This window comes from Lithobates pipiens, unplaced genomic scaffold, assembly GCF_037356315.1.
Source record: "Lithobates pipiens isolate NorthernLeopardFrog02 unplaced genomic scaffold, aLitPip1_a1.2 Scaffold_23, whole genome shotgun sequence".
NCBI lineage: Eukaryota > Metazoa > Chordata > Amphibia > Anura > Ranidae > Lithobates > Lithobates pipiens.
Window position 1 is genome coordinate 146,018,185 of NW_027507785.1, and position 24,561 is coordinate 146,042,745.

The 24,561-nt window shown below is 46.4% G+C and overlaps 1 protein-coding gene across 7 annotated transcripts in view; it reads right to left on the bottom strand.

Annotated features, from left to right (window-relative positions):
• Positions 1-24,561, bottom strand: part of IPPK (inositol-pentakisphosphate 2-kinase) — a 1,165,378-nt gene that overhangs the window by 654,189 nt on the left and 486,628 nt on the right. For 6 of the 7 annotated variants that reach the window (XM_077452466.1, XM_077452469.1, XM_077452468.1 and 3 more), the window contains one exon: positions 14,925-15,014. The exons of the other annotated variant lie outside the window; for it this stretch is intronic. In XM_077452466.1, the coding sequence (XP_077308592.1) occupies positions 14,925-15,014 (90 nt within the window). The remainder of the gene's footprint in view (positions 1-14,924; positions 15,015-24,561) is intronic. 7 annotated transcript variants of the gene reach the window in all.

Here is a 24,561-nt window from a genome sequence, read left to right on the forward strand (position 1 = left end):
GGCGTGTAAAATGTGAACATAAATGTGCTATGTTTGTTAGTCAATTTCACATGTGTGAGAATATGTGTAATTTCCAGCGTGCTGGTTGATTTTAGGCAAAAATACGTATAAAATATATATTTTCCAGCATGCTGGTTCAAAAACTCAAAATTATAAAAACCACACAAAAAAAATAATAAAATACAAAATACAAAAGATCACGGTATGGCAAGTGCCGTGACACTCTTATACAATACTTATCTCTATAACAATAAGTAATTACTAAGGTGCAAGTGCAAATAAATTCATATAAAGCTGAAAATTAGGTGTGATACCTGGTGAAATGACCGTGAAAATTATACTAAGGTGCCCAGATATAAAATAAATTATCACAGTGATAGCATAATCTGATATTTAGACTAATAGTGATGCTATATGGAAGTTAATATAAAACCTAAATACCATAAACATAAAACATAGATGCAATGAAATGATATGTTACAAAAGATTAAAATGCCATAAAAATAAGAATATGCAAGAAATGTGCAAAAATTGTGCAAAAGATGTGCAAAAAATGCAGGCAAGTTGTAAACATTGGACGTGATGGAGCAAGTCTCTACTGGGTGACGGAAAAATCCGTAAGTGCAAAAAGGAGGGAAGTGGTAATTTCCAACTGTGTTCTCCACATTCGGTGGCTCAATAGTGTGTTAAATTATTATGCTCTCACCGGAAGGAGGACCCCATCCGGGGTGGATCAACTTTCACAATATTGGCTATTGTGCAGCTCTCTGGCTTCCTCCAGCTGCAAAAGTTAGGGATCCCTCGTTCCTCCGTGAGTGCAATATGCCACGTTTATATGGAGTAGAGAAGAGGCACAACCATAGTGTGATACCGTTTTAAAATGTTTATTGCAGAAAATAAGTAAAAAGTACTCACAAACAAGTAGTTATAAAAGTGCGGTAGTGTGTACAGCTTTAAAATTCCCGCTGTTATCTCCGTCTGAGCTCGAGGTGTACGCTGCCTGGCCACGCCCTACGCGTTTCGTCACACGGACGTCATCTGCCAGATGACGTCCGTGTGACGAAACGCGTAGGGCGTGGCCAGGCAGCGTACACCTCGAGCTCAGACGGAGATAACAGAGCGGGAATTTTAAAGCTGTACACACTACCGCACTTTTATAACTACTTGTTTGTGAGTACTTTTTACTTATTTTCTGCAATAAACATTTTAAAACGGTATCACACTATGGTTGTGCCTCTTCTCTACTCCATATAAACGTGGCATATTGCACTCACGGAGGAACGAGGGATCCCTAACTTTTGCAGCTGGAGGAAGCCAGAGAGCCGCACAATAGCTAATATTGTGAAAGTTGATCCACCCCGGATGGGGTCCTCCTTCCGGTGAGAGCATAATAATTTAACACACTATTGAGCCACCGAATGTGGAGAACACAGTTGGAAATTACCACTTCCCTCCTTTTTGCACTTACGGATTTTTCCGTCACCCAATAGAGACTTGCTCCATCACGTCCAATGTTTACAACTTGCCTGCATTTTTTGCACATCTTTTGCACAATTTTTGCACATTTCTTGCATATTCTTATTTTTATGGCATTTTAATCTTTTGTAACATATCATTTCATTGCATCTATGTTTTATGTTTATGGTATTTAGGTTTTATATTAACTTCCATATAGCATCACTATTAGTCTAAATATCAGATTATGCTATCACTGTGATAATTTATTTTATATCTGGGCACCTTAGTATAATTTTCACGGTCATTTCACCAGGTATCACACCTAATTTTCAGCTTTATATGAATTTATTTGCACTTGCACCTTAGTAATTACTTATTGTTATAGAGATAAGTATTGTATAAGAGTGTCACGGCACTTGCCATACCGTGATCTTTTGTATTTTGTATTTTTTTTTTTTTTTGTGTGGTTTTTATAATTTTGGGTTTTTGAACCAGCATGCTGGAAAATATATATATTATACGTATTTTTGCCTAAAATCAACCAGAGCGCATAGATTACCCAAGCCCTCCTTCCTTCCAGAGAAAGTACCCAGGGATGTTAATGCCTGTATACACTTTTTTCACGTGAAGGAGGAACTTATGCTGAAGGCTATGAAAGACCCTGCTCTACCAGAACCCTACACGGACATTAAACTGTTTGCTGACGGCTGGAAGCCGAGGAGGACGGACACACTGGAGAGGAGCTCTGTGAATCCCCCTCTCCATCCACCTCCATCCGTGCTCGATACCGCCTTATACTGCCCAAAAACAGGCCATCCTGCTGGGGGAACCGTCCGGCACGATTTGCGGGCAAGATTTTTGCCCCACAGTGCTTCTGCTCCCTCCGGACCAGTGCACGGCTGGCGGCACAGCGGGAATCCCGTTGCCGCCATCTTGCAGCCTACCTCTATCCTCCGGCCCCGCTGGCCCCGGGCTCCAACTGGACGACCGTTGCGGACACATCCATCCGCCATCCATCCACCGCACCCTCCGGAGGCTGGTCCCACATAGGACAGGGAGTATACACCTCATTTCCAGACAGCCGGGACGAGCAGAGCTTCTTCCATCCTCAGGTGAGCTCCGGCGGCCATCTTGCTACACCCGGGGCCTAGGGTGTGCAGATGTTCTGGGAGTTAACCAACACCTGTAGCCCCGCTGAACGAGTTCGAGACTTTACCTTCTCAGGGCGGTAGATATCTGACACACTCCCCCCTGCAGCCGCCCCTGCTGGAGCTGGGGTCTTTGACCTGGCCGGTGGCCATATTGGGACTCCCGAGGCCTTTCACCACACAGCAACACCAGCCTCCTCTCCTAGCTCCCTAGCTCTGCCTGCTTCTCAGTCCCTTTCTACCTGGCAGGGATCCTGCCCCCCCCCCCCCCGGCATCCTCCAGCATAACCAAGGACCTCACATCGCTCTCTCCCTCTGTGTTGTCCTTTGTTTCATGTGTTACATTCTCTACTATGGGGGCCGCACTCCGGGTCCCCTAGGATGAGAGCCATGTAATTATTCTACGTTGACCCAAGCCGCCTTCCTATCCCCCTTACAACGCATAACAATCACCTTTACAACGGGGGGGCAGCGCAATTATCTGACATCTAGTCCCAGCGCCTCATGGTGAAATATGGGCCAAAGCACCCCACTCAGTCTCAGTCTCCAGAGCTGCGACCCTCACAGACGCTTGATCGCTTACTGAGCAGACCTGCATCCCCACCCCCATCTGTAGCAGCCATCACGTCCACACAGGCAACCTCCCAAGCTGTGGTGCAAAGCACCTCAAAGACCCCATCAGACATCATCCCAGAAAAAATGGCCGCCCCTGTCACAGTGGAGGTCCTTGATGACAAGCTACGGGCCCTTCTGCAAGACCTGACCAGTAACGTCTCTAAAGAGATGGGTAAACTTGCACACGAACTGCGGGGGGAGCTTGCTCAAATCGGTGAACGTACTGATGTCCTGGAAACTAAGTTTGATGATTTGATACAATACGTTCACGTTTTGGAAGAAGACAACGCTGGCCTGAAACAATCAATTTCCCAGCTTCAATCCCAACAAGAGGACTTGGAAAACAGAGAATCTTGTCAAAATGTACGTATCAGAGGTGTTCCTGAAACAGTCAGCGAGGGGGAGATCAGACCATACCTACTTAGCCTCTTTAACGTGGTGGCCCCCCGGATTCCGGACATTGACTGGAGACTGAATAGAGCACACAGATCCCTGGCCCCTAAGCCTCAAACAGGAGCTAATCCCAGAGACATTATAGTACGCTTTCATTATTATGACAGTAAAGAAGCTTTAACTGTGGCCACCCGCATAAAGTCCCGCTTAGAGTTTAAGGGGGCAAAGATACAGATTTTCAGTGACTTGTCGCCAATTACCCTTGCTAAACGCCGCAGCTTTCGCCCTGTAACCACACATCTGCAGAATCATCAATTCCCATACCGATGGGGGTTCCCCTTCCGCTTATCGGCCACGAAAGATGGAATTCAATACTCCATGAGAGACTTACAGGAAAGCGAAGCATTTATCCACAACCTTGGTCTTCCACAGATTCCAGACGAAGATCCCACTCCTCTTCCTATGACGCCTAAACCCACATCCATCCCAGGACGGATCTGGACCCCTACTCGTCAAAAGTCGCAGAAAAGCTTTTCTACCCCTCAACGCAATCCGTTTCCCAGACTCCCTCCTTGAGGGGAACTCATCCCCGCAACCTGGCTGGAATTGGCTTCGGTCCTTGTGTCACCATGTTTCCCCTGTTTTTGGGGCGTTCACACCCATATTTATGGGTTTTCACCATGCCCTCGGGCTAGAGTAAAAGTTCAGTTTTTGTTATCAGTCGCTGATGGAAGGCGGCGAGGGGTCGCTCCAGATGAGCTGGAACCCCTTGTGTGCCTCCTTTTGTTCCACGGCCTCGGCTATGGACTCCTTAGTGGTTTTTACCCCCCAGGCTCTTTTTCCTCAGTTTTTTCTTTTTATAGGCTTTTTTTGGCCTATTTTCTACTTTTGATTTACCTAACTCACAGTTTTATATAGCTTGTTTCCTTATGGTTGATGTTGCATTCATACATGTGCTTTCCTTTCACAGGATACACCATGGTACATGTTGCCTAGTTAATTCATACGGGTATATTAGGCCAGTATATGTTTGTTATGCTTACATTACATTAATGCCAATCCATAACGATGGCTTTAAGGGTCCTTACCTATAATGTTAAAGGCTTGAATTCTATTCATAAGCGCTGGTTGGCTCTGAAGGAGTTCAAATCTTCAGCTGCAGACATAGTCCTGGTCCAGGAGACTCATTTTCGCCCTGGGGGTTCCCTTAAATTTGCTGCTAAACACTTTCCAAACTCCTTCATGGCTTCTGATCCCTCCGGCAAAGCGGGGGTAGCAATTCTGATTAAGAAATCATGCCCGTTGAGGGTAAAATCCTCGCTCATAGACCCCCGGGTCAGATACATTCTTCTGGACTGCGAATATCTCTCACGCTCTCTTACTGCGATTAATGTTTACGCTCCTAATTCGGGTCAAATTCAATTTCTCTCCGACTTGTTAGACAGCTTGGGTTCATACGCCCAACCCTTCATGATTGTAGGAGGCGATTTCAACATGACCATGTCTCCTAGAAGAGACAGACAAACGTTTTTCTACTCCACTCCCTCGTCTAAAGTAGAACGCCAATCCATCGCATTTCGCAAACTCATTAGAGCCCATAATCTGTTGGATATCTGGAGAATTAAGCACCCCACTCACAGGCAATTTTCTTTTTTTTCACCCCCACATAAGATGTACTCCAGATTAGATTATTTTTTTGTAACAGCGCCCTTACTGACATTGGCGGTCTCGTCGGAACTGAATCCCATAACGTGGTCGAACCATGCTTCTGTCCAGCTTGACCTCGCGCTTTCTTGCTCCACACCTAGAACCTGCCATTGGAGACTCGATGACTTTCTTCTCCGCAACTCCATCGTTGAGGCACAATTGTCCCAAAATCTATCAGAATTTTTTCATCTAAATGAAGGCTCTGTGGCGGAAGTGTCTACCCTATGGGAAACCCACAAGGCGTTCTTTAGAGGCGCGTGTATTTCTGCCGGCTCTCGCCTAAAGCGAGACTCGGCAGCACAGAGGCAGAATGTCCTCTTGCAGCTACGAAAAGCTGAAACTTTACTTCTAGCCTCCCCTACGGTGACACGCCTGCGCAAAGTTACCTCCCTTCGTGAACGTTTAAAATCACTAGACATGCATAACTGCTCCAAGGCCCTAATCTGGGCAAAGCAGAAATTTTATAAGTTTGCCAATAAGCCCCAAAGGATGCTAGTGAACAAGCTTAAACCACGTCCTTTTCAATCTTATCCTGAATTCCTCCTTCAGGCTGATGGTTCCCCGACTCATTGCCTACTGACGATGTCCAAAGTTTTTGGAACATTTTATGATAAACTATACAACTGTTTGGCCTCCGACCCTAAACACCTATTTACTCAAGAGTAATTTGACTCTTTTTGTTCCCATTTAAAGCTGCCCAAATTATCACCGTCCCAGGTAGCTACCTTAAACGCGGTTGTCTCGCCAGAGGAGTTAGAGGCAGTCATGAAAGACCTACCCTCACATAAATCCCCTGGTCCTGACGGCTTAGCTTATATTTATTATAAAACCTTCCTCCCAATCCTAAGTCCCTACTTACTAAAGCTCTACTCTTCCTTACAAAAAGGTGATGTTCCTCATCCACAATTTCTACACGCACATATCACAGTCCTTCCGAAACCAGGCAAACCCCAGTCTCTACCAGACAACTACAGACCCATAGCCTTACTCAACTCAGATTATAAAATCTTTACTAAAATCTTAGCCAACAGACTCTCCTCTATGATCCCCACCCTTGTTCATAACGACCAAGTGGGTTTTGTTTTAGGTAGGCGAGCGGGAGACAACACCAGACGCACCATTGATTTAATCGACCTGCTTGATAAAACCTATCGCTCTGCCCTTATTCTTAGCTTAGATGCCCAAAAAGCTTTTGATAGGCTAGGCTCGGATGGCCCTACATGTTTTCCACACTTGCACGCTACGGTTTTTCAGGCTCCTTTGTATCAGCTCTCCAGGCCCTCTACTCCCGTCCCACGTCACAAGTTCAATTGGCATCCTTCATATCTCCAACATTTACACACAGTAATGGTACTAGACAGGGTTGCCCCCTCTCCCCCTTATTATTTATATTGTGCCTCGAACCCTTGGCTGCATGCATCCGGGAGAGCCCAGACATAAGCGGGGTTTCTTTGCGACAGAAGGAATATAAGCTGTCTTTATTCGCGGACGACATACTTCTCACTTTAACAAAACCACACACTTCACTCCCCAACCTACACGTCCTACTGGATACGTTCGGCAAAATTTCAGGTTATAAAGTTAATACAGCTAAGACTGAAGCCCTCCCCATTCACATTCCCCCTCCACTTCTTGTCTCTTTACAAAACACCTTCCCTTATCACTGGTGCTCTGGTTCACTCAAATATTTGGGCATACATTTAACGGCCTCCTACCGCACATTATATCAAGCCAACTTCCTCTCCTTAATCTCAGAAACACACGGTCTACTCCGTAAATGGATGGATTGTCCTTTGTCTCTCTTAGGTAGGATAAATGTTCTCAAAATGGCTATACTCCCCAAATTTCTGTATCTCTTCGAAACCCTACCTATTGCCCTTCCTATGTCTCAGCTTTGAAGTATTCAGCGGGCCTTTGCTAAATTTATATGGGGAAACAGAGCACATAGAATTGCCCACACAGTTGTCTTTGCCCCACGCTCCCATGGAGGCCTAGGAGCCCCCGATATTGTAAAGTACTATTACGCGGTTCACTTATCAGCGACAGTCTCCTGGTCATCATACATTGCAACGAGCCGCTGGGCGGAGATAGAGATGAGTGTCACCTACCCCGCTCACCCTTGTTCTATGTTATGGTCCGACTTATCCTCTTCTATGTCACAGCTTAAACGCATAAGCCTAGAACCAATGCTATTTACTTTAGCCATTTGGAAAAAATGTCACAAGAAGTTCTCTCTCTCTTCTCCCTGCCCACCCCTTTTAAATGTTACTTACAACCCAGACATACCTGACAGCCTTTCTACTGTGGCTATGACTCCATGGTCTCACGCTGGCATTTTTCAACTCCGTCACCTGGTACACCCAGTGACCCGCAAACTTATTTCCTTCCCAGACCTTCAAAATAAATTTGAAATTCCACAACAGTCCTTATTTACCTACCTCCAATTTAAACATTATTTTTGTTCCATATCTCCTGCCATGAGCCTAGAGAAACCTAATGCCTTTGAGGTCTTGTGTACCCAGGGTCCTCATCAGAGAGGTCTCATATCCTCTATATACAAGATTCTCCATGACTCACTACCACCAACTCTGGCATCTCACCTCTATATGCGGAAATGGGCCAAGATTCTGCCCACTCCTATATCTCTCCCTCAATGGCAGGAGATCTGGACTTCCATCTCCAAAGTTTCGAGATGTGTGAAGCAGAAAGAGACTGCCTACAAAGTGTTGATGTTTTGGTACAAGACTCCTGAAGTTTTACATAAATATGATCCCCCACTATCCCATTTATGCTGGAGATGTCTACAAGATGTGGGTATGCACTACCATATCTTCTGGGATTGTCCACGGATCACGCCGTTCTGGTCTATGCTTCAATCCCTACTCCAATCAGTATTAGAGAGAGCTATCCCGCTGAATCCAACACACTATTTACTAGGCCTTTCCGGTCCCGGGTATCCCTAAATATGCTAAAAAAACTGATGGCTTTTATACTCCTAGCTGCCAAAAGAGTAATACCGGCCCATTGGCTATCCCCTATACCTCCTACAGAAGCCCAAGTGGTCTCATCCATTGCTCAGATCCGTAGGTTGGAACATATGACGGCAGTAGTTCATGATTTCTTGCCTACATTTTTTAAGATATGGGATCCCTGGGATAACTCCCTTGTTTAACCCTGAATCCACTGTCATCCCCCTTACCAACCCTCTCTAGGGCAACCTCTTGGGGGTATCATATCATATCAGCCCCTACCCATACATGTGTTTTTTTTTTCTTTTCTTCCTTTTCATTATGCAAATGTTACTGTGTACAGATATATGGTGTATCCTCCTCTTTTTCCCGTATGGAACTTATACCTGTTTTGTTTTACTTTTTTGTAATTTGTGAGATGTTGCCAATGCCATATTTAGCAATGTTAATGACTACTGCACCGCATTTGCAATTCTTTTGTAATGCTTAAACATTTTTCAATAAACATACATTTAAAAAAAAAAAAAAACTGTTTGCTGACCTATCGAAATACACCATGCAGGCACGCAGCAAGCTTGCCCCACTCACCAAGCTGTTCAGAAATCATTGGGTGGTCTACCGTTGGGGCTTCCCTGCCAAATTACTGGTTACTTGGAAAGGCAAGAGTCACACTGTATTTAAAGTGGATTCAGGGTTTCAACTGGCCGAGGCCTGGGGACTAATACCAGCAGACCAGCAAACGGCACCGAAAGGCACTTCACCGCCAAAAATTGCCCCACTCTGGAATAATGCTCCTGAGTGACCCTCACGCCTGCTGTACGAGGTGAGTGCATAAGCATTAAGCATTAACACCGGCAACCCAGTGGCTCATACGAGCTGTTACCCCCAAATTGATTTAGCAGTTCACACCGCTGATATTGTTCTTGTTTCTTTTTATACCCTTACCATGTCATCTTTTTTGTTTTTGTTGTTTTTTTCTTTTTGTTCACAAGTTCTCATGCTGACACCTTCAACCCCATCTGTGATCTCCGGAAGTGCCCAAAACCTATGGAACGCAGCCTGCGCCCCTGCTGCTGGCAGAACACTGAAGATTTCTTAGCTATCAGGTACTCAGTTTCTCACCTCCAACCATGTGTCTGTTAAGTTTATCTCACTGAATGCCCATGGCCTCAACAGTCCGTTCAAGCGGAAAGCGATGTGGCAGGAAGCCAGAACGTTGAATGGCGATGTTCTCTGTATTCAGGAGACCCACTTTGCTTCCTCTAAACCTCCTAAATGCACAAATAAGCTGTTCCCGCACATTTTTACTTCTAATGCTCCTGTCAAGAAAAGGGGTACCTTAAAGAGGAGGGCAGTTTAAAAAAAAAAAAAAAAAAAAAAAAAAAAAAAAAAAGCAGCTGCAAACACTGCAGCTGCTGACTTAATAAGCACACTTACCTGTCCAGGGCGCACGCGATGTCGGCCGACCGAGGCCGACCCGTCCCTCGGCTCTCGGGTCCCGCTGCCGCCATTCCTTCTAAGGGAAACAGGCAGTGGAGCCTTACGGCTTCACTGCCCGTTTCCTACTGCGCATGCGGGAGTCACGCAGCGCTTTGTGAATGGGACGCGCTGTGTTCTGGAACACACAGTTCCCAGAACACAGCCTGACCCATTACCCAGAAGACAACGCGACGAGCAGAGAAGACCAGAAGATCTGCGCGGAGGAGGAAGAGGAAGATTAGGATTATGTGCCTAGCAACAGGCATTTCTGGTAAGTAAAAAAAAAAAAAAAATGTTTTATTTTTTAGATTTTTGTGTAATTTTTAATATATTTTTTTTTCAGGGTGGCCCTCCACTTTAATAGCAGTGAGGAACTCAGTGGCTTTCACTTTATGCCTTTGTATCCCAGACCAGAATGGGAGGTATCTTATTTTGGTATGCGATATCAACAATGTTACGTACACGATGGTGAATGCATATGCACCCAATACGCACCAAATTGCTTTCGTGAAGAAACTACTTAAGAAGGTCCAACGAGTATGTAAAGGGACACTTCTCCTATGCGGGGATTTTAATGCAATAGTTAATGCGCGCTTGGACACCACGGCTACTTCCCATAAGCGCACCAACCTGCAGCAACTTCTGCATAAGGAAGATCTATATGACATTTGGCGATGTCTCAATCCCTCTGAGAGGGACTATACCTTTTTTTCAGCCCCTCACAAGATTTATACCCGAATTGACCTTTTTCTTACTGATATCCAATTTTTATCCAAAGTGACGGAGGCGAAGATACACTCTATTTTATGGTCGGACCATGCACCTATCTCTATAACTGTCCAAGAAGCTCAGGCCTCCAAGCCAGCTTATCTCTGGGGTAATAATGTAAATCTTTTTTCCAGGCAGCCTTTCAAAAAAGATCTTGAACTGAAGATCCAGGAATTTTTTGCAACTAATGACACACCGGGCGTGCCTATCTCCACTGTCTGGTGTGCTCACAAAGCCTATGTTAGGGGATTAATGATTCAATTGGCTGCCAGGGAAAAAAAGTCGCAAATCAATGGAAATGTCTGTACTGTTGACGAATATTAAACAGCTAGAATCTCACCACAAATCCGACTTGGCAGTGGATAAACTACAGGAGTTGACCACCCTTAGAAACCAATTCAAAGAATTAATAGGGACCTCCCATGCTAATGTCCTGAGGAGGTTTAAAGCCTTACATTACTCGCAAGGTAATAAGGCAGGCAAATTTTTAGCCAACTACCTCAAACAAAGGCAGTTAAAATCCAAATTGACCTCTATTATTGACCCGGTGACCCATACCAAAGTCTTCCATCCAAACCACATAGCTGAGGCCTTCTGTAAATACTATACAGACCTATATAATCTATCTAAAGACCCTACAACCCCTCAACCCTCAGATTCATTGATAGCTGAATTTCTAGACTCGGTATCCCTGCCAAAGCTGTCTGCAGAGGAGCTTGAAATGCTAAATTCTCCCTTGGGAAAAGATGAGATTCTGGCTGTTATTAAAAATCTACCTAACAATAAGTCACCGGGAGCAGACGGATTTTCTGCAGAATATTACAAAATGTTGCATAACAGTCTGATTCCTTACTTAGACAAACTATTTAACCAAGCAGCGTCTAGGGGGGAATTTCAGTCTGAAATGCTGAGAGCAGTAATAGTAACACTCCCTAAACCAGGTAAATCCCCAGACTGCCCACAAAATTTCCGCCCCATTTCATTACTGAATTTCGACCTCAAAATCTATGCAAAAGTCTTGGCAAATAGACTAGCCAGCCTTACTCCTAAATTAATCAAACCTAACCAAGTGGAATTTGTCCAGGGTAGACAGGCCCCAGATGGCACCCACCGCATGCTTGATTAAATTTGCATTGTGGAATTGCGGAAAACACCTACTACCTTCTTGGCCCTTGATGCCGAGAAGGCGTTTGATAGGGTGCACTGGGGATATGAGCTACCCTGGATAGGTTCGGCATACAGGGTCTGGCACAATCTGCTATTTTGGCACTCTATTCAAACCCCTCGGCATATATATACACCTCTAATGCTCTATCTACACCCTTTCAAATAACCAACGGTACTAGGCAGGGGTGCCCATTGTCCCCTATCATTTTTACACTCATAATGGAACCCTTGGCTGAATCCATTAGGAACAGTCGGAAGGTTATGGGAATAATGGTGGCGGATCAGCATCACAAAATCGGCCTTTTTGCGGATGACGTGGTGCTGACCCTCACAAATCCAGAGGTGTCCCTTCCTGCGGTTCAGTCCATTCTCACTAAATTTAGTGCCATCTCCTATTATAAACTAAATGCAACCAAGTCTACTATATTACCAATTAACATTTCACCCCTTATGTTAGGGAAATTGTTTCTGTAGGTTAGCTATGTGTGGGAACACTATAAATTACCCTATCTAGGTATAACCTTGACAACCCCTACTTCCAACACATATAAGGTCAACTTCCAACCATTGATACACAATATCACCCTAGACACCCAACGTATTGCCAAATATGAACTCAACTGGCTAGGGTGCATAGCGGCATTCAAAATGCTAACACTTCCCAAAATACTTTACCTGTTTAGGACAGTGCCAACTGTGCTTCCACCTACCTTTTTTAAGCAGATCGACCAACTATTAAAAAAATTCATCTGGCAAGGAAAGATCCCTAAAATCCCATTCTCACTGTTACAAAAACCAAGAAAATACGGTGGGATAGGTCTACCAGTTCTACATCTGTACCATACTGCAGTACTCCTGGAGCAGCTCCATGCATGGTTCGAACACCATCCACTAAACTGTGGGTGGGCCTGGAGGAAGCCCTCACGTATTCGAGGGATCTCCCTTCCCTATTATTAGCTAATAGGACGGGCCTCCAGACGCATATGCCAAATCTACCAGCCATTAAGGCCTCCGTACATGCTTGGGAATCAGCCCATCAGGCTCAGGCTACACAACAAGATTACCTTGTGGACACAACCCCAATTTCGGTTTTAGAGTATCTAATCCCATCACTTAAGGTTCTCCCATGGATACAGAAAGGACTTAGATTTGTCTCGGACATGTCCATTACCCTTCCGACATATAACCACTATGAAACACTCCAGGTCAGACACTTGCTTAAATACACTCCCGTGGATAGCATAAAGGTGAATGACGATTTGTGGCGGGGCCTTAATAATAGACCGCACAAAAGAGGGGGCATCTCTAGATATTATGCGTATCTACAGACTAGTGTGACCAGTGTTAAATCATCTTACATGCTAACATGGGAAAAAGATCTCAATTCACTCTTTGAGGTTGGGGATTGGGAAAAGGCCAGACAAGCAACATTTAGAGCCTCCAAATGTGTCAACCATTGGGACAACTTTCTGAAAATGTCCAATAGAAGCTATTTAGTTCCCTCTAGACTCTCTAAGATTTTGCCGGCTGCAGATTCTAAGTGTTGGAGAGAATGTGGGGAGTATGGGTCCATGTACCATATATTTTGGTCCTGTAAAAGCCTATGTAGCTTCTGGAACAGCATATTCTCCCTCATATCCAAAATTACAGGTTTCTTCACATCTCCAAGAGCAGACTTAGCCCTTCTTCACTTGAGTATAGGAACTATACCTAAACAATTTCGTACTGTGGTAATCCAGATTCTCACTGCAGCCCGCATGACTATTTCATACTTGTGGAAGTCGAATAAAGCCCCTAATGTATCAGATACTATTAAAAGAATACAAAGTGTTGTGCAATGTGAAAAAACCCTGGCCTATAACCAGGACTCTCCAAAAATTTAATGATAACTGGAAATATTGGTTAAATGAATATCCACTACTAGAAGTGTAATTCAAGCTTATTTACTAAATAGTAAGAGTCTTCAGGAAGGAGTGAGGAGAGGGGGGGGGGAGAAGGCAGTCAGCAATAGTTACCGTTTTTCTTACTTGTTCTTTTTATGTTACCCTTTATGATTTATCCCTTATTGCTAAATGTTTCAATTATACTACCTACCAGGAAGTATACAGGACCACCTTAATGGAACAAAAAAACCTTTCTATGGTACATCTGCAGTTCTGGCAACGGTCTATAACTGACCGGCTTAAGGCACCTACAAGTTCATGGAGAGGGGAGGTTTCCCTTGGGGAGGAATCCCCTTGAGGTTAGATAGAGGGGGGGCGTCATGCTTCACACCAGGGCACAGCTAGATCCCATTGGGGTGCTGGGTGTGGGGAGGGCGTCGCCACTCCAGAATGGTGATGGTGTCTAGCTGGGAAACAAACATATTTGTATGAGATTGTACCTGCATAATGTAAATTTGATTGTCTGTATAGTTACGCTAGTTGATAACAAGTACATACATATATTGAAGCCTTGTAACTTTGTTTGATCTTGAAAACTCAATAAAAACTAATTTAAATAAAGTGAAAAATCATACATTCCTCTGCCTACCAAACTGCATAGTGTTCTATGCACTGTAATTTATCCTATTAAAAGCCAAGCGGTGTCAACATAAAATGGACCACTGCCTTGGACCTGTAAAGCATTCTGTGGCTAACTAAATGTTGCAATGCATGCTAAGTTGAACATGTAACACACAATCCAATACCTGAAGCACACATAGGCCAGCCGCACACAGTGGGGTATGGGTACAGTCCCTGAGAGAACACAAATAGGTACCAAACTGGAAACTGAAAGAGCTCAGGGCAAACAGTTCTAAGATCTTGATCTTAGATCTAAGTGTCAGAAGAGAAAAATAAAATAAAAATAAATAAATAATGGTCCATTACCTAAAAACAGTACCAAATAATCAGAGTCTCGCGGAGAGGGAAGGGTTATATAGGTGCCCACTATGGGCAGCTCTAGCAAGTTTTTATCAGCATCCTATCACCTGAAGGTAGCCTTCATATAACCTGTGGTCTATGAATTACAAGTCCTGTCTCTTGTACAGTACGATTAAGAGAACATATTTGTTAGGGAAAAACATCTCCTGCCAAAGGAGTTTAACTAGCAACCAAACTGACAAGATGGTTTAATAGTAACATTATTAGTGCAAAGTCTAAGTGAATTAGAGTGCCACATGTAGGCTATGTAGTGACACCCATCTTTGTTTCAAATGCAGAATTTTTCAGACACTCACCTTTAGATGTTGGTGCATACAAAACCGACACATCTTCTTCTTAATCTCCTTAGTGGTGTAAGCAGACAATGGGATAAAACCACATTTCGGCTGGAAAGAAATAAATTGACTCATACACAAAGTAATGGCACAGGATTTCAAATGCTTGTAATCATTTGTATTTCATTTTTTTACATATATAATAATCCAGAGATGTAAACAATGTACCTTCTTTATAGTGTAAAGGGAATAATATTTGTTATTTTAACAAACATGTCATATCTACCTCCTATTCCAGGCTCCCCCACTAGCACTTCTGGCTTGCCCCAGTTTCTGAGTGCTCTCACAGCAAGCCACTTGCAATGAAGGCACCCATGCAGACTTGATCCTGAGCTACACTGTGTCCACTGACAAACACAACGCAGCTCCCCCCCCCCCCCCCCACACACTCTCTTCCTCCATGTCGAGAGAGAGAGAGAGAGAGAGAGAGAGAGAGAGAGAGAGAGAGAGAGAGAGAGAGAGATGAGAGTGCCTCTGCTCTCGGTCACAGCACTGGATCAAGATCAGGAAAGTATGAAGCAGGGGTTAGGGGGAGCTGAACACAGAAGTTTTTTTTTTTTTTTTTTTAATCATAATAAGAATGCATGAAGGTAAACACAAAAAAACTTAGTGTTTTTTTAACTTGATGCATCCTATGCATTAAGGTGAAAACAACTGGCAGTGAACGGCTCCCCAGCCCCCCCCCCCCCACCCCCATTTTACTTACCTGAGCCCTGGAACTTGACCCGGAAGGATGCGCCATCTCTGCCTGGGGTTCTCGGCTCTTGATTTTCTATAGACTGATAGCATTGCAGCCATTGGCTCATGCTGCTGTCAATCAAATCCAATGACGTGGGCGCCAGGCCAAAACCATACATTCAGCGGCTATGGACGCTGAATGCTGGACCCGGGAGCATGCCCGCAAGGTAACCCCCTCTGGAGAGTGCTTCTCCTAGGGGGGTTATCTGATGTGGGGTGCCGCGAGAGCCGCCGGGAGACCCCAGAAGAGGATGTTTGGGATCACTCTGCAAAATGAGCTGCACAGTAGAGGCAAGTATGATGTATATTGTTATTTAAAAAAATTAAAATAAAAAACCCTTACAACTTTAAAGTATAGGAATTTTGATCACAAAGGTGTTTTCCAGAAGGACTATTTTTATACAAGTCATCTAACACCATCTGTTTCATTAGCACATTCACATGAATGGTAAAACTAGAAAGCAAGTCTACTGCTCAAAGCTCCACAATAGCCATGCATGAGCAGTAGATGGCCTCTTATGAGACTGTACATGTACCTACTGCATGGACTTGTGTTTTCAGGTTGTTTTACAGAGTGCACTGTAGAAACCATCTGAACACATGTCCCAGCCTGCAAAATGTCTGTCACCCTGAGCCCTAAACTAATGTTGCATACACACGTATCAGACAAACCGCCGGACTTTCCGAACGAGCTACCTGCCCACACACGGCACTTTTTCGGCGGACTAGGTCTGGCGGATTAAGTCCGCCGGACTATCCGCCATACTTTTGAAATGAATGGACTCGCCCACACACACGGAGGAAAGTCCGCTCATTTTGAGCGTGGCTCCAGGTAGCCGAAACCAGCGAAGGAGGCGTCACTAGCTCCGTCACCGGGTATGGACTTAAAGGGGAGTTCCCTACGCCGAAAAAACGGTGTGGGGGTCCCCCCTAGGTCCAAATCAGACCCTTATCCGAGCATGCTACCCGGCGGGTCAGGAAAGGGGGTGGGGACAAGCGAGCGCCCCCCCCCTCCTGAACCGTACCAGGCCGTGTGCCCTCAACATAGGGGGGTGCCTTGGCGAAGGGGGGCCGCACGGCCCCCCCACCCCAAAGCACATTGTCCCCATGTTGATGAGGACAAGGGCCTCTTCCCGACAACCCTGGCCGTTGGTTGTCGGGGTCTGCGGACAGGGGGGCTTATCAGAATCCATGAGCCCCCATTTAATAAGGGGGCCCCCCGGATCCCGCCCCCCCACCCTATGTGAATGAGTATGGGGTACAATGTACCCCTACCCATTCACCTGTGAAAAAAATGTAAAAAAAAAAAAAAAAAAAAAAAAAAAAAAACAACACACAAGGGTTAAAATAGTTTATTGCACAGTTTCGTGGGGGGCTTCTTCCATCTTCGGGGGTCTTCTCACCGGACACCTCCGCTATCTTATGCTAGCTCTTTTACTAGCGGAGGAGCCCGGCTTCTTCTGAGACTGTGACATCATAATGGGTGGGGACATCATCCGGTGATGTCCCTATATAAGTCGCTGCATGTCGCCTGTCCTGTCAGTGACCAGAGACAGCGATGAGGCAACATCTCCAGAAGAGAAGAACAGAAGACGGCGGCAGCGGCGACAGAAGACTGGACCACCGCTTGTAAAAGAGCTAGAAGAAGGCGCGGTGGCCTGGCAAGAAGAACCGAAGAGGGGGACAAGACCCCCGAAGTCGGAAGAAGAGGGCGGCGGCGAAGAAGAAAGCCGGGCTCCTACGCTTGTAAAATAGCTAGCAGAAGATATTGGAGGAGTCCGGCGAGAAGACCCCCGAAGACAGAAGAAGACCCCCGGAGCTGTGCAATAAACTATTTTAACCCTTGTGTGTTGTGTTTTTTTTTTACATTTCTTTCACAGGTGAATGGGTAGGGGTACATTGTTCCCAATACTCATTCACATAGGGCGGGGGGCCGGGATCCAGGGGCCCCCTTATTAAAGGGGGCTCACGGATTCCGATAAGCCCCCCTGTCCGCAGACCCTGACAACCAATGGCCAGGGTTGTTGGGAAGAGGCCCTTGTCCTCATCAATATGGGGACAAGGTGCTTTGGGGTGGGGGGCCTGGTACGGCTCAGGAGGTGAGGGGGCGCTCGCTCGTCCCCACCCCCTTTCCTGGCTGGTCGGGTAGTGTGCTCGGATAAGGGTCTGATATGGACCTGGGGGGGACCCCCATGCCGTTTTGGCGTAGGGATTCCACTTTAAGTCCATACCAGGTGACGGGCCAGCGACGCCTCCTTCGCTGGTCCTGGCTACCTGGAGCCGCACTCAAAATGAGCGGACTTTTCTCCGGGCAGGAAAAGTCCATTCATTTCAAAAGTATGGCGGACTGGCACACACACAGCCGTACTGTCCGCCGAAATGCGAGTCCGGACTTCTGGGTAAAAAAACTTTACCACTGGATTGTTTGATCGCGTGTACGCGGTATAACACTGCCATTGAAGAAGACCTGCTTACTGTACGTTTTAAAAAGTTGGTTGGTACACAATATACATTTAAAGAAAATGTCAAGGCTTTTTTATTTCTCTTTCTATATGTTGATTGCAATGCAAAACATTAGCACAAAGGAGATTAGCTCTTTAGTATTGGTCTAAGATTAATTTGCCTACAGAATGTAAGGTTACGAAAGTCAATACATTTCTTGTGCAACAGGGCAACACAGAGAACCTGAAAACAGTACAAAATACATTAAATAATGTGTACTTGTGAGTAGTGATGGACGAACTTCCGACGGGACGTTTCGTGAACGCGGACTGCGAACGTGGCCGATAGTTTGCGAACCGTAACGTTCGCGGCGGGCCCCATACACTCCAATGGGAGGCGAACTTTGCAAACCTACAGGTCAAATTTGCAGCCACAAAATAATTACTAGCTGTGCAAACATAGTCCCACCACATGGCCAATGACATAACACATGTATGAGGTGAATCTGGGATCGACAACTACAAGCATTCTTTTTTTATATGTGAAATTGTTGTGACAATTCAGGACTGTGGAGCGCATGAAGGCAATGGAGGAGAGGGAAGGTCAGGGTAGGCAAAAAAGAGGGTGTAGGAGATGATCACCAGCAGCGTGACATACAGCAATGACACCTGCACCGTGATAGAGTGATCTGACATCAGCAGCGTGACATAAAGCACTGACACTAGCACCATGATATACAGCACTGACACCAGCACCATGATATACAGCACTGACACCAGCACCGTTATATACAGCACTGACACCAGCACCGTGATATACAGCACTGACACCAGAACCGTGATATACAGCACTGACACCAGCACTGTGATAGAGAGCACTGACATCAGCAGCGTGACATACAGCACTGACACCAGCACCGTGATATACAGCACTGACACCAGCACCGTGATAGAGAGCACTGACATCAGCAGCGTGACATACAGCAATGGCACCTGCACCGTGATCTGACACCAGCACTGTGATAGAACGCACTGACATCAGCAGTGTGACATAAAGCACTGACACCAGCACCGTGATATACAGCACTGACAGCAGCACCGTGATAGAGAGCACTGACATCAGCAGCATGACATACAGCAATGACACCTGCACCATACTAGAGTGATCTGACACCAGCACCTTGATAGAGAGCACTGACATCAGCAGCGTGACATAAAGCACTGACACCAGCACCGTGATATACAGCACTGACACCAGCACCGTGAGATACAGCACTGACACCAGCACCGTGATATACAGCAATGACACCAGCACCGTGATATACCGCAATGACACCTGCACCGTGATAAAGTGATCTGACACCAGCACTGTGATAAAGTGATCTGACACCAGCACCGTGATGGAGAGCACTGACATCAGCAGCGCGACATAAAGCACTGACACCAGCACCGTGATATACAGCACTGACACCAGCACCATGATATACAGCACTGACACCTGCACCGTAAGCAGCCCCAGGAGGAAGTCAGCATAGCACAGGGATGGTGGGAGCCCCTCATAATGAGCATAGCACAGGGAAGGTGGGAGCCCCTCATAATGAGCATAGCACAGGGATGGTGGGAGCCCCTCATAATATGCACAGCAGAGGTACAGCCCCAGGAGGAAGTCAGCACAGCACAGGGATGGTGGGAGCCCCTCATAATAAGCAGCCCCAGGAGGATGTCAGCATAGCACAGGGATGGTGGGAGCCCCTCATAATAAGCAGCCCCAGGAGGAAGTCAGCACACCACAGGGATGGTGGGAGCCCCTCATGAGCATAGCACAGGGATGGTGGGAGCCCCTCATAATATGCACAGCAGAGGTACAGCCCCAGGAGGAAGTCAGCACAGCACATGGATGGTGGGATCCCCTCATAATGAGCATAGCACAGGGATGGTGGGAGCCCCTCATAATGAGCATAGCACAGGGATGGTGGGAGCCCCTCATAATATGCACAGCAGAGGTACAACTCCAGGAGGAAGTCAGCACAGCACAGGGATGGTGGGAGCCCCTCATAATAAGCAGCAGCAGGAGGAAGTCAGCACAGCACAGGGATGGTGGGAGCCCCTCATAATAAGCAGCCCCAATAGAAATATGACACCGCTCAACCTCTTCAAACAGGAGGGTACGGGCATATAGTACGGTGTGCTTTTTTTGGACAAGAAAGTGAGCCAAATGAAGAAAGAAGGTTTGTGTGCTCGAATAAAAAATTGTTTATAGACATATACATGGTTTACTGGTCACATGTGTTGAATTCCTCCGAGATCCATGCCTCATTCATTTTTAGAAATGTGAGGTAGTTAACACTGTCGTGAGCTAGGCGAGTACGCTTATCGGTCACCATCCCCCCTGCTGCGCTGAACGTACTTTCGGACAGGAAACTGGATGAGGGGCAAGCCAACAGTTCGATTGCAAATTGGGCAAGCTCTGGCCAGAGGTCAAGCCTGCCCACCCAGTAGTCCAGGGGTTCATCACTCCTCAGAGCGTCCACATCGGCCATTAACCCGATGTAGTCGGACACCTGACGGTCTAGGCGTTCCCTGATGCTGGATCCGGATGACACCTGTCGATGGGTCGGCAGAAAGAATGACCTCATATCAGAAGTCACCAACACATCTTCAAACCGGCTTCTTGCAGGCACTGTTGGATTGGTACCCGCAAATCCTTCTCTGGGAGGGGGAATTGCTCCTCTGCCAGCACACGCAAAAGCAGAATGCAGCATTTCTCAAAGCAAGGCCTGGAAGTGCTCCATTCTGACAGCCCTCTGTGACGGCGGTAACATTTCCGCCATTTTGTGTTTGTACCGCGAGTCGAAGTACGTTGCCACCCAGTACTGGTCCTTGACCCTTATGCTTTTTATACGGGGGTCCCTATTAAAACACTGGAGCATGAAGGTCCCCATTTGCACTAAACTGAAAGCGGTGTGGTGGCCTGGCTCCTGCTCATCATCCAGGATAATGTCGTCCTCTAAATTCTCCTCTCCCCATCCACGCACAACAGGGATCCCAGAAAGGTTTAAAGCATGCTCTTCTTGCTCCTCCTCATCCGCCCCGGCACCATCCTCCTCGGACTCCTCTTCAGACTCCCGTTGTTCACTTGTCTCAGATAGAGTAGCCCCCCCTGGGAATTCATCCAGCATTGCGACTTCCTCATCTTCCCGCTCCTGCTCCTCCACAGCTTGATCAATGACACAACGCAATGCACGCTCCATAAAGAAGGCATAAGGTACCATGTCACTGATGGTGCCATGGCTGCGACTGACCAGTTTGTCTGCATGTGTCGCGCATAAGTAGGCACTGGCGCGGTGAAAAAAAAAACAGCTCCCCAGAACCTGTTCTGCCGCAGAGTTCATACAGGTAGACGTTAACTGCACGTTTCTGCTGGAGCAGCCTATCAAGCATATAGAAGGTTGAGTTCCATCGCGTCGGGGAATCGCAAATAAGACGTCTGACCGGCAGATTGTGTCGCCGCTGAATGTCAGCAAGGCGAGCCATGGCCGTGTAAGATCTTCTGAAATGGGCCGAGATTTTCCTTGCCTGCCGCAAGATGTCCTGGACCCCAGGGTATTTGACAACGAATCACTGCACGACCAAGTTTAAGACGTGTGCCATGCATGGCATGTGCGTAATTTTGCCCTGTTTCAATGCGCTAAGCAGATTGGCACCGTTGTCACACACCACTTTACCAACTGTCAAATTGAGCGGTGTTAGCCACTGATCTGCCTGTGAATGCAAAGCTGAAAGGAGTGCCGGGCCAGTGTGGCTCTTGGCTTCCAGGCACAACAGACTCAGCACGGCATGGCAACGTCTCACCCGGCATGTCGAATAGGTTTTGGGGAGTTTGGGCGGTGCAGCGGAAGAGACGCTAGCAGCGGAAAAGGAGGAGTCAGCCGAGGAGGAGCAGGAGGAGGATGGAGTAGGAGGAGGAGGAGGAGAAGAAGAGCCAGGCCTGCATGCAATCCGTGGCGGTAAAACCAAATCTACACGGGTGCCACGGGTTACATGCGAGAGAGGAGAAGGAGAAGTAGAAGACGAGGCTGAACGGAGAGAGCCTGGAGTGTGGCTTTGTGTGTTCCGTTGCTCCCACTGGGCTCGGTGATGGCTGCTCATGTGCCTTCTTAAGGCGGTCGTCCCTAGGTGAGTGTTGGGCTTACCGCGACTAATGCGTTGACTGCAAAGATTGCAGATGGCAACACTATTGTCAGCAGAGGACACGTTAAAAAAAGCCCACACTGCGGAGCCATGTGCCGGCGTCCTGGGAGCGCCAGATGTGACCGTACATGGTTGATGCCTCGCTCCTGATACATTAGCAGTCTGCTTTGTCCCTCCTGTGCAATGTAAGTTATTCCTGCTTCTCCTCCCTATCTGCTGGTCCATATCTCCCTCTGAACTCCCCTCCTCTTCCTCTCTTGTGGGCACCCACGTGACATCACTAGACACGTCATCATCAACGTCACCTTCCCCACCGCTATAAGTAGAGATTTCGGAGTAGGCAGCAACACCGGGGACCAACCTCCTCCTTGGGTTGATCTGGGTACTGTCGTCAGACTGCTGAGTGGCGGTTCTTGCTAACACCTCTTCCTGATCCAATGCCAAGAGTGGCTGCGCATCAGAAATGTCTTGATATGGATCGGAAACTAATTTCTGTGACTCAAGCGGAAGGTATGTGGTGGTGTTGTTGGTGGTAGTGTCTTTGGGGGTGCACATAGAGAGTGAAGAAGAGGGTGCAGATCGAGAGGATGAGGAGGGTGCAGAAGAGTTAAGCCCATATACACTATCAGATCATCTGCTGAGTTTTTCCTTCAGATTTACCAAAACCATATAATATGAGGACAAACCTTAGGAGTTTCAATGTGTATGCAGTCAGGCAGGCCCTTCTACTACATGGTTTTGGTAAATCTGAAGGAAAAACTCAGCAGATAATCTGATAGTGTGTATGGGGCTTAAGGCTGAGTGAGCCACTCAACCATGTCTGGTGCGTCCTTTAAAGTAATTGAACGCATCTTCTGCAACTTCCCACTTTGGCTCAAGCCTGTTGCTCCTGCCCTACCCCTACCACCCCTGCGGAAGGGCCTGCCTCTTCCTCTGCCTGTCATTTTTTTAAATTACCCTGTGACAAAACTCTCAGTCCCTATACTGATAAAGGACTGCTGCAGTATAGGGCAGCAGTCAGCAGTAGTGCACCTCAATATATATTGTGGACCTATACCAGTCCTTAAGAAATAGCAGACTGTACCTCACTCAACCCTATGTACTGTAGTACCCTATACCTTACCAGTCCTTATAAGGACCTTTGTGGAACTAGTAGGTTGTGAATGATTAGCAGACTGTACCTCAGTCCCTATACTCATAAAGGACTACTGCAGCAGAAGGGCAGCAGTCAAGTATAATATTCTTTCTATATTTGGAAGAAAGAATATTATACGTGTACAAGCCTATTACCATACCAGTCCTGAAAAGAACCTTTGTGGACCTAATAGTAACAGCTACTGATTAAACTGACTGTCCCTCACTGCCACACACAGCTTCCTGCCTGTCCCTATTTAAACTGACAAAACACAGGCTGCTGGAACAATAACTTGAATAGCACTCAAAACTATATCCTGTACTACTTTACCATACCAGTCCTGAAAAGGACTTTTGTGGACCTAATAGCAACAGCTAATGATTAAACTGACTGTCCCTGCTGCACATAGTGTCCTGTCCCTCTCTCTACACCAGTGTTTCTCAACTCCAGTCCTCAAGGCACCCCAACAGGTCATGTTTTCAGGATTTCCCTCAGATGAAACGGCTGTGGTAATTTCTAAGGCAATATAACTGATCAAATCACCTGTGCAAAATAACGGTAAGCCTGAAAATATGACCTGTTGGTGCACCTTGAGGACTGGAGTTGAGAAATACTGCTCTACACTGACAAAAGACAGGCTGCTGCAACAATCACTAGCACAGCAGTGCCTCAAACCTATATCCTGCACTACACCTAACACCTATACCATGATACCAGTCCTTAAAAGAACTTTTGTGGACCTAATATCTAGCGATTTGGGTCACTGCAGTCTCTCCCTGCTCCACACAGCAACCTCTCCCTATAGTGACATACAAAAGAATGTAAAACGGCCGCTGGATCGGGTCTATATATATGTTAGGGGGAATGTCCAAGTGTCCATATGCTGTAATGTCTCAATTGGCTTCCTGTACCCCATGATGGATGTGTCATCATAGGTCAAAGTTCTTGTACACAGTAAACATGGAAGTCCGCCGGGCGAACGGCGGCAATAGTCCGGCGATCGGGCGGACCGCGAACAGCTGAAATTTGCCGCGAAACGACCGCCAGGCGAACCGTTTGGCCATCCCTACTTGTGAGCTTTTAAGAAAATCCA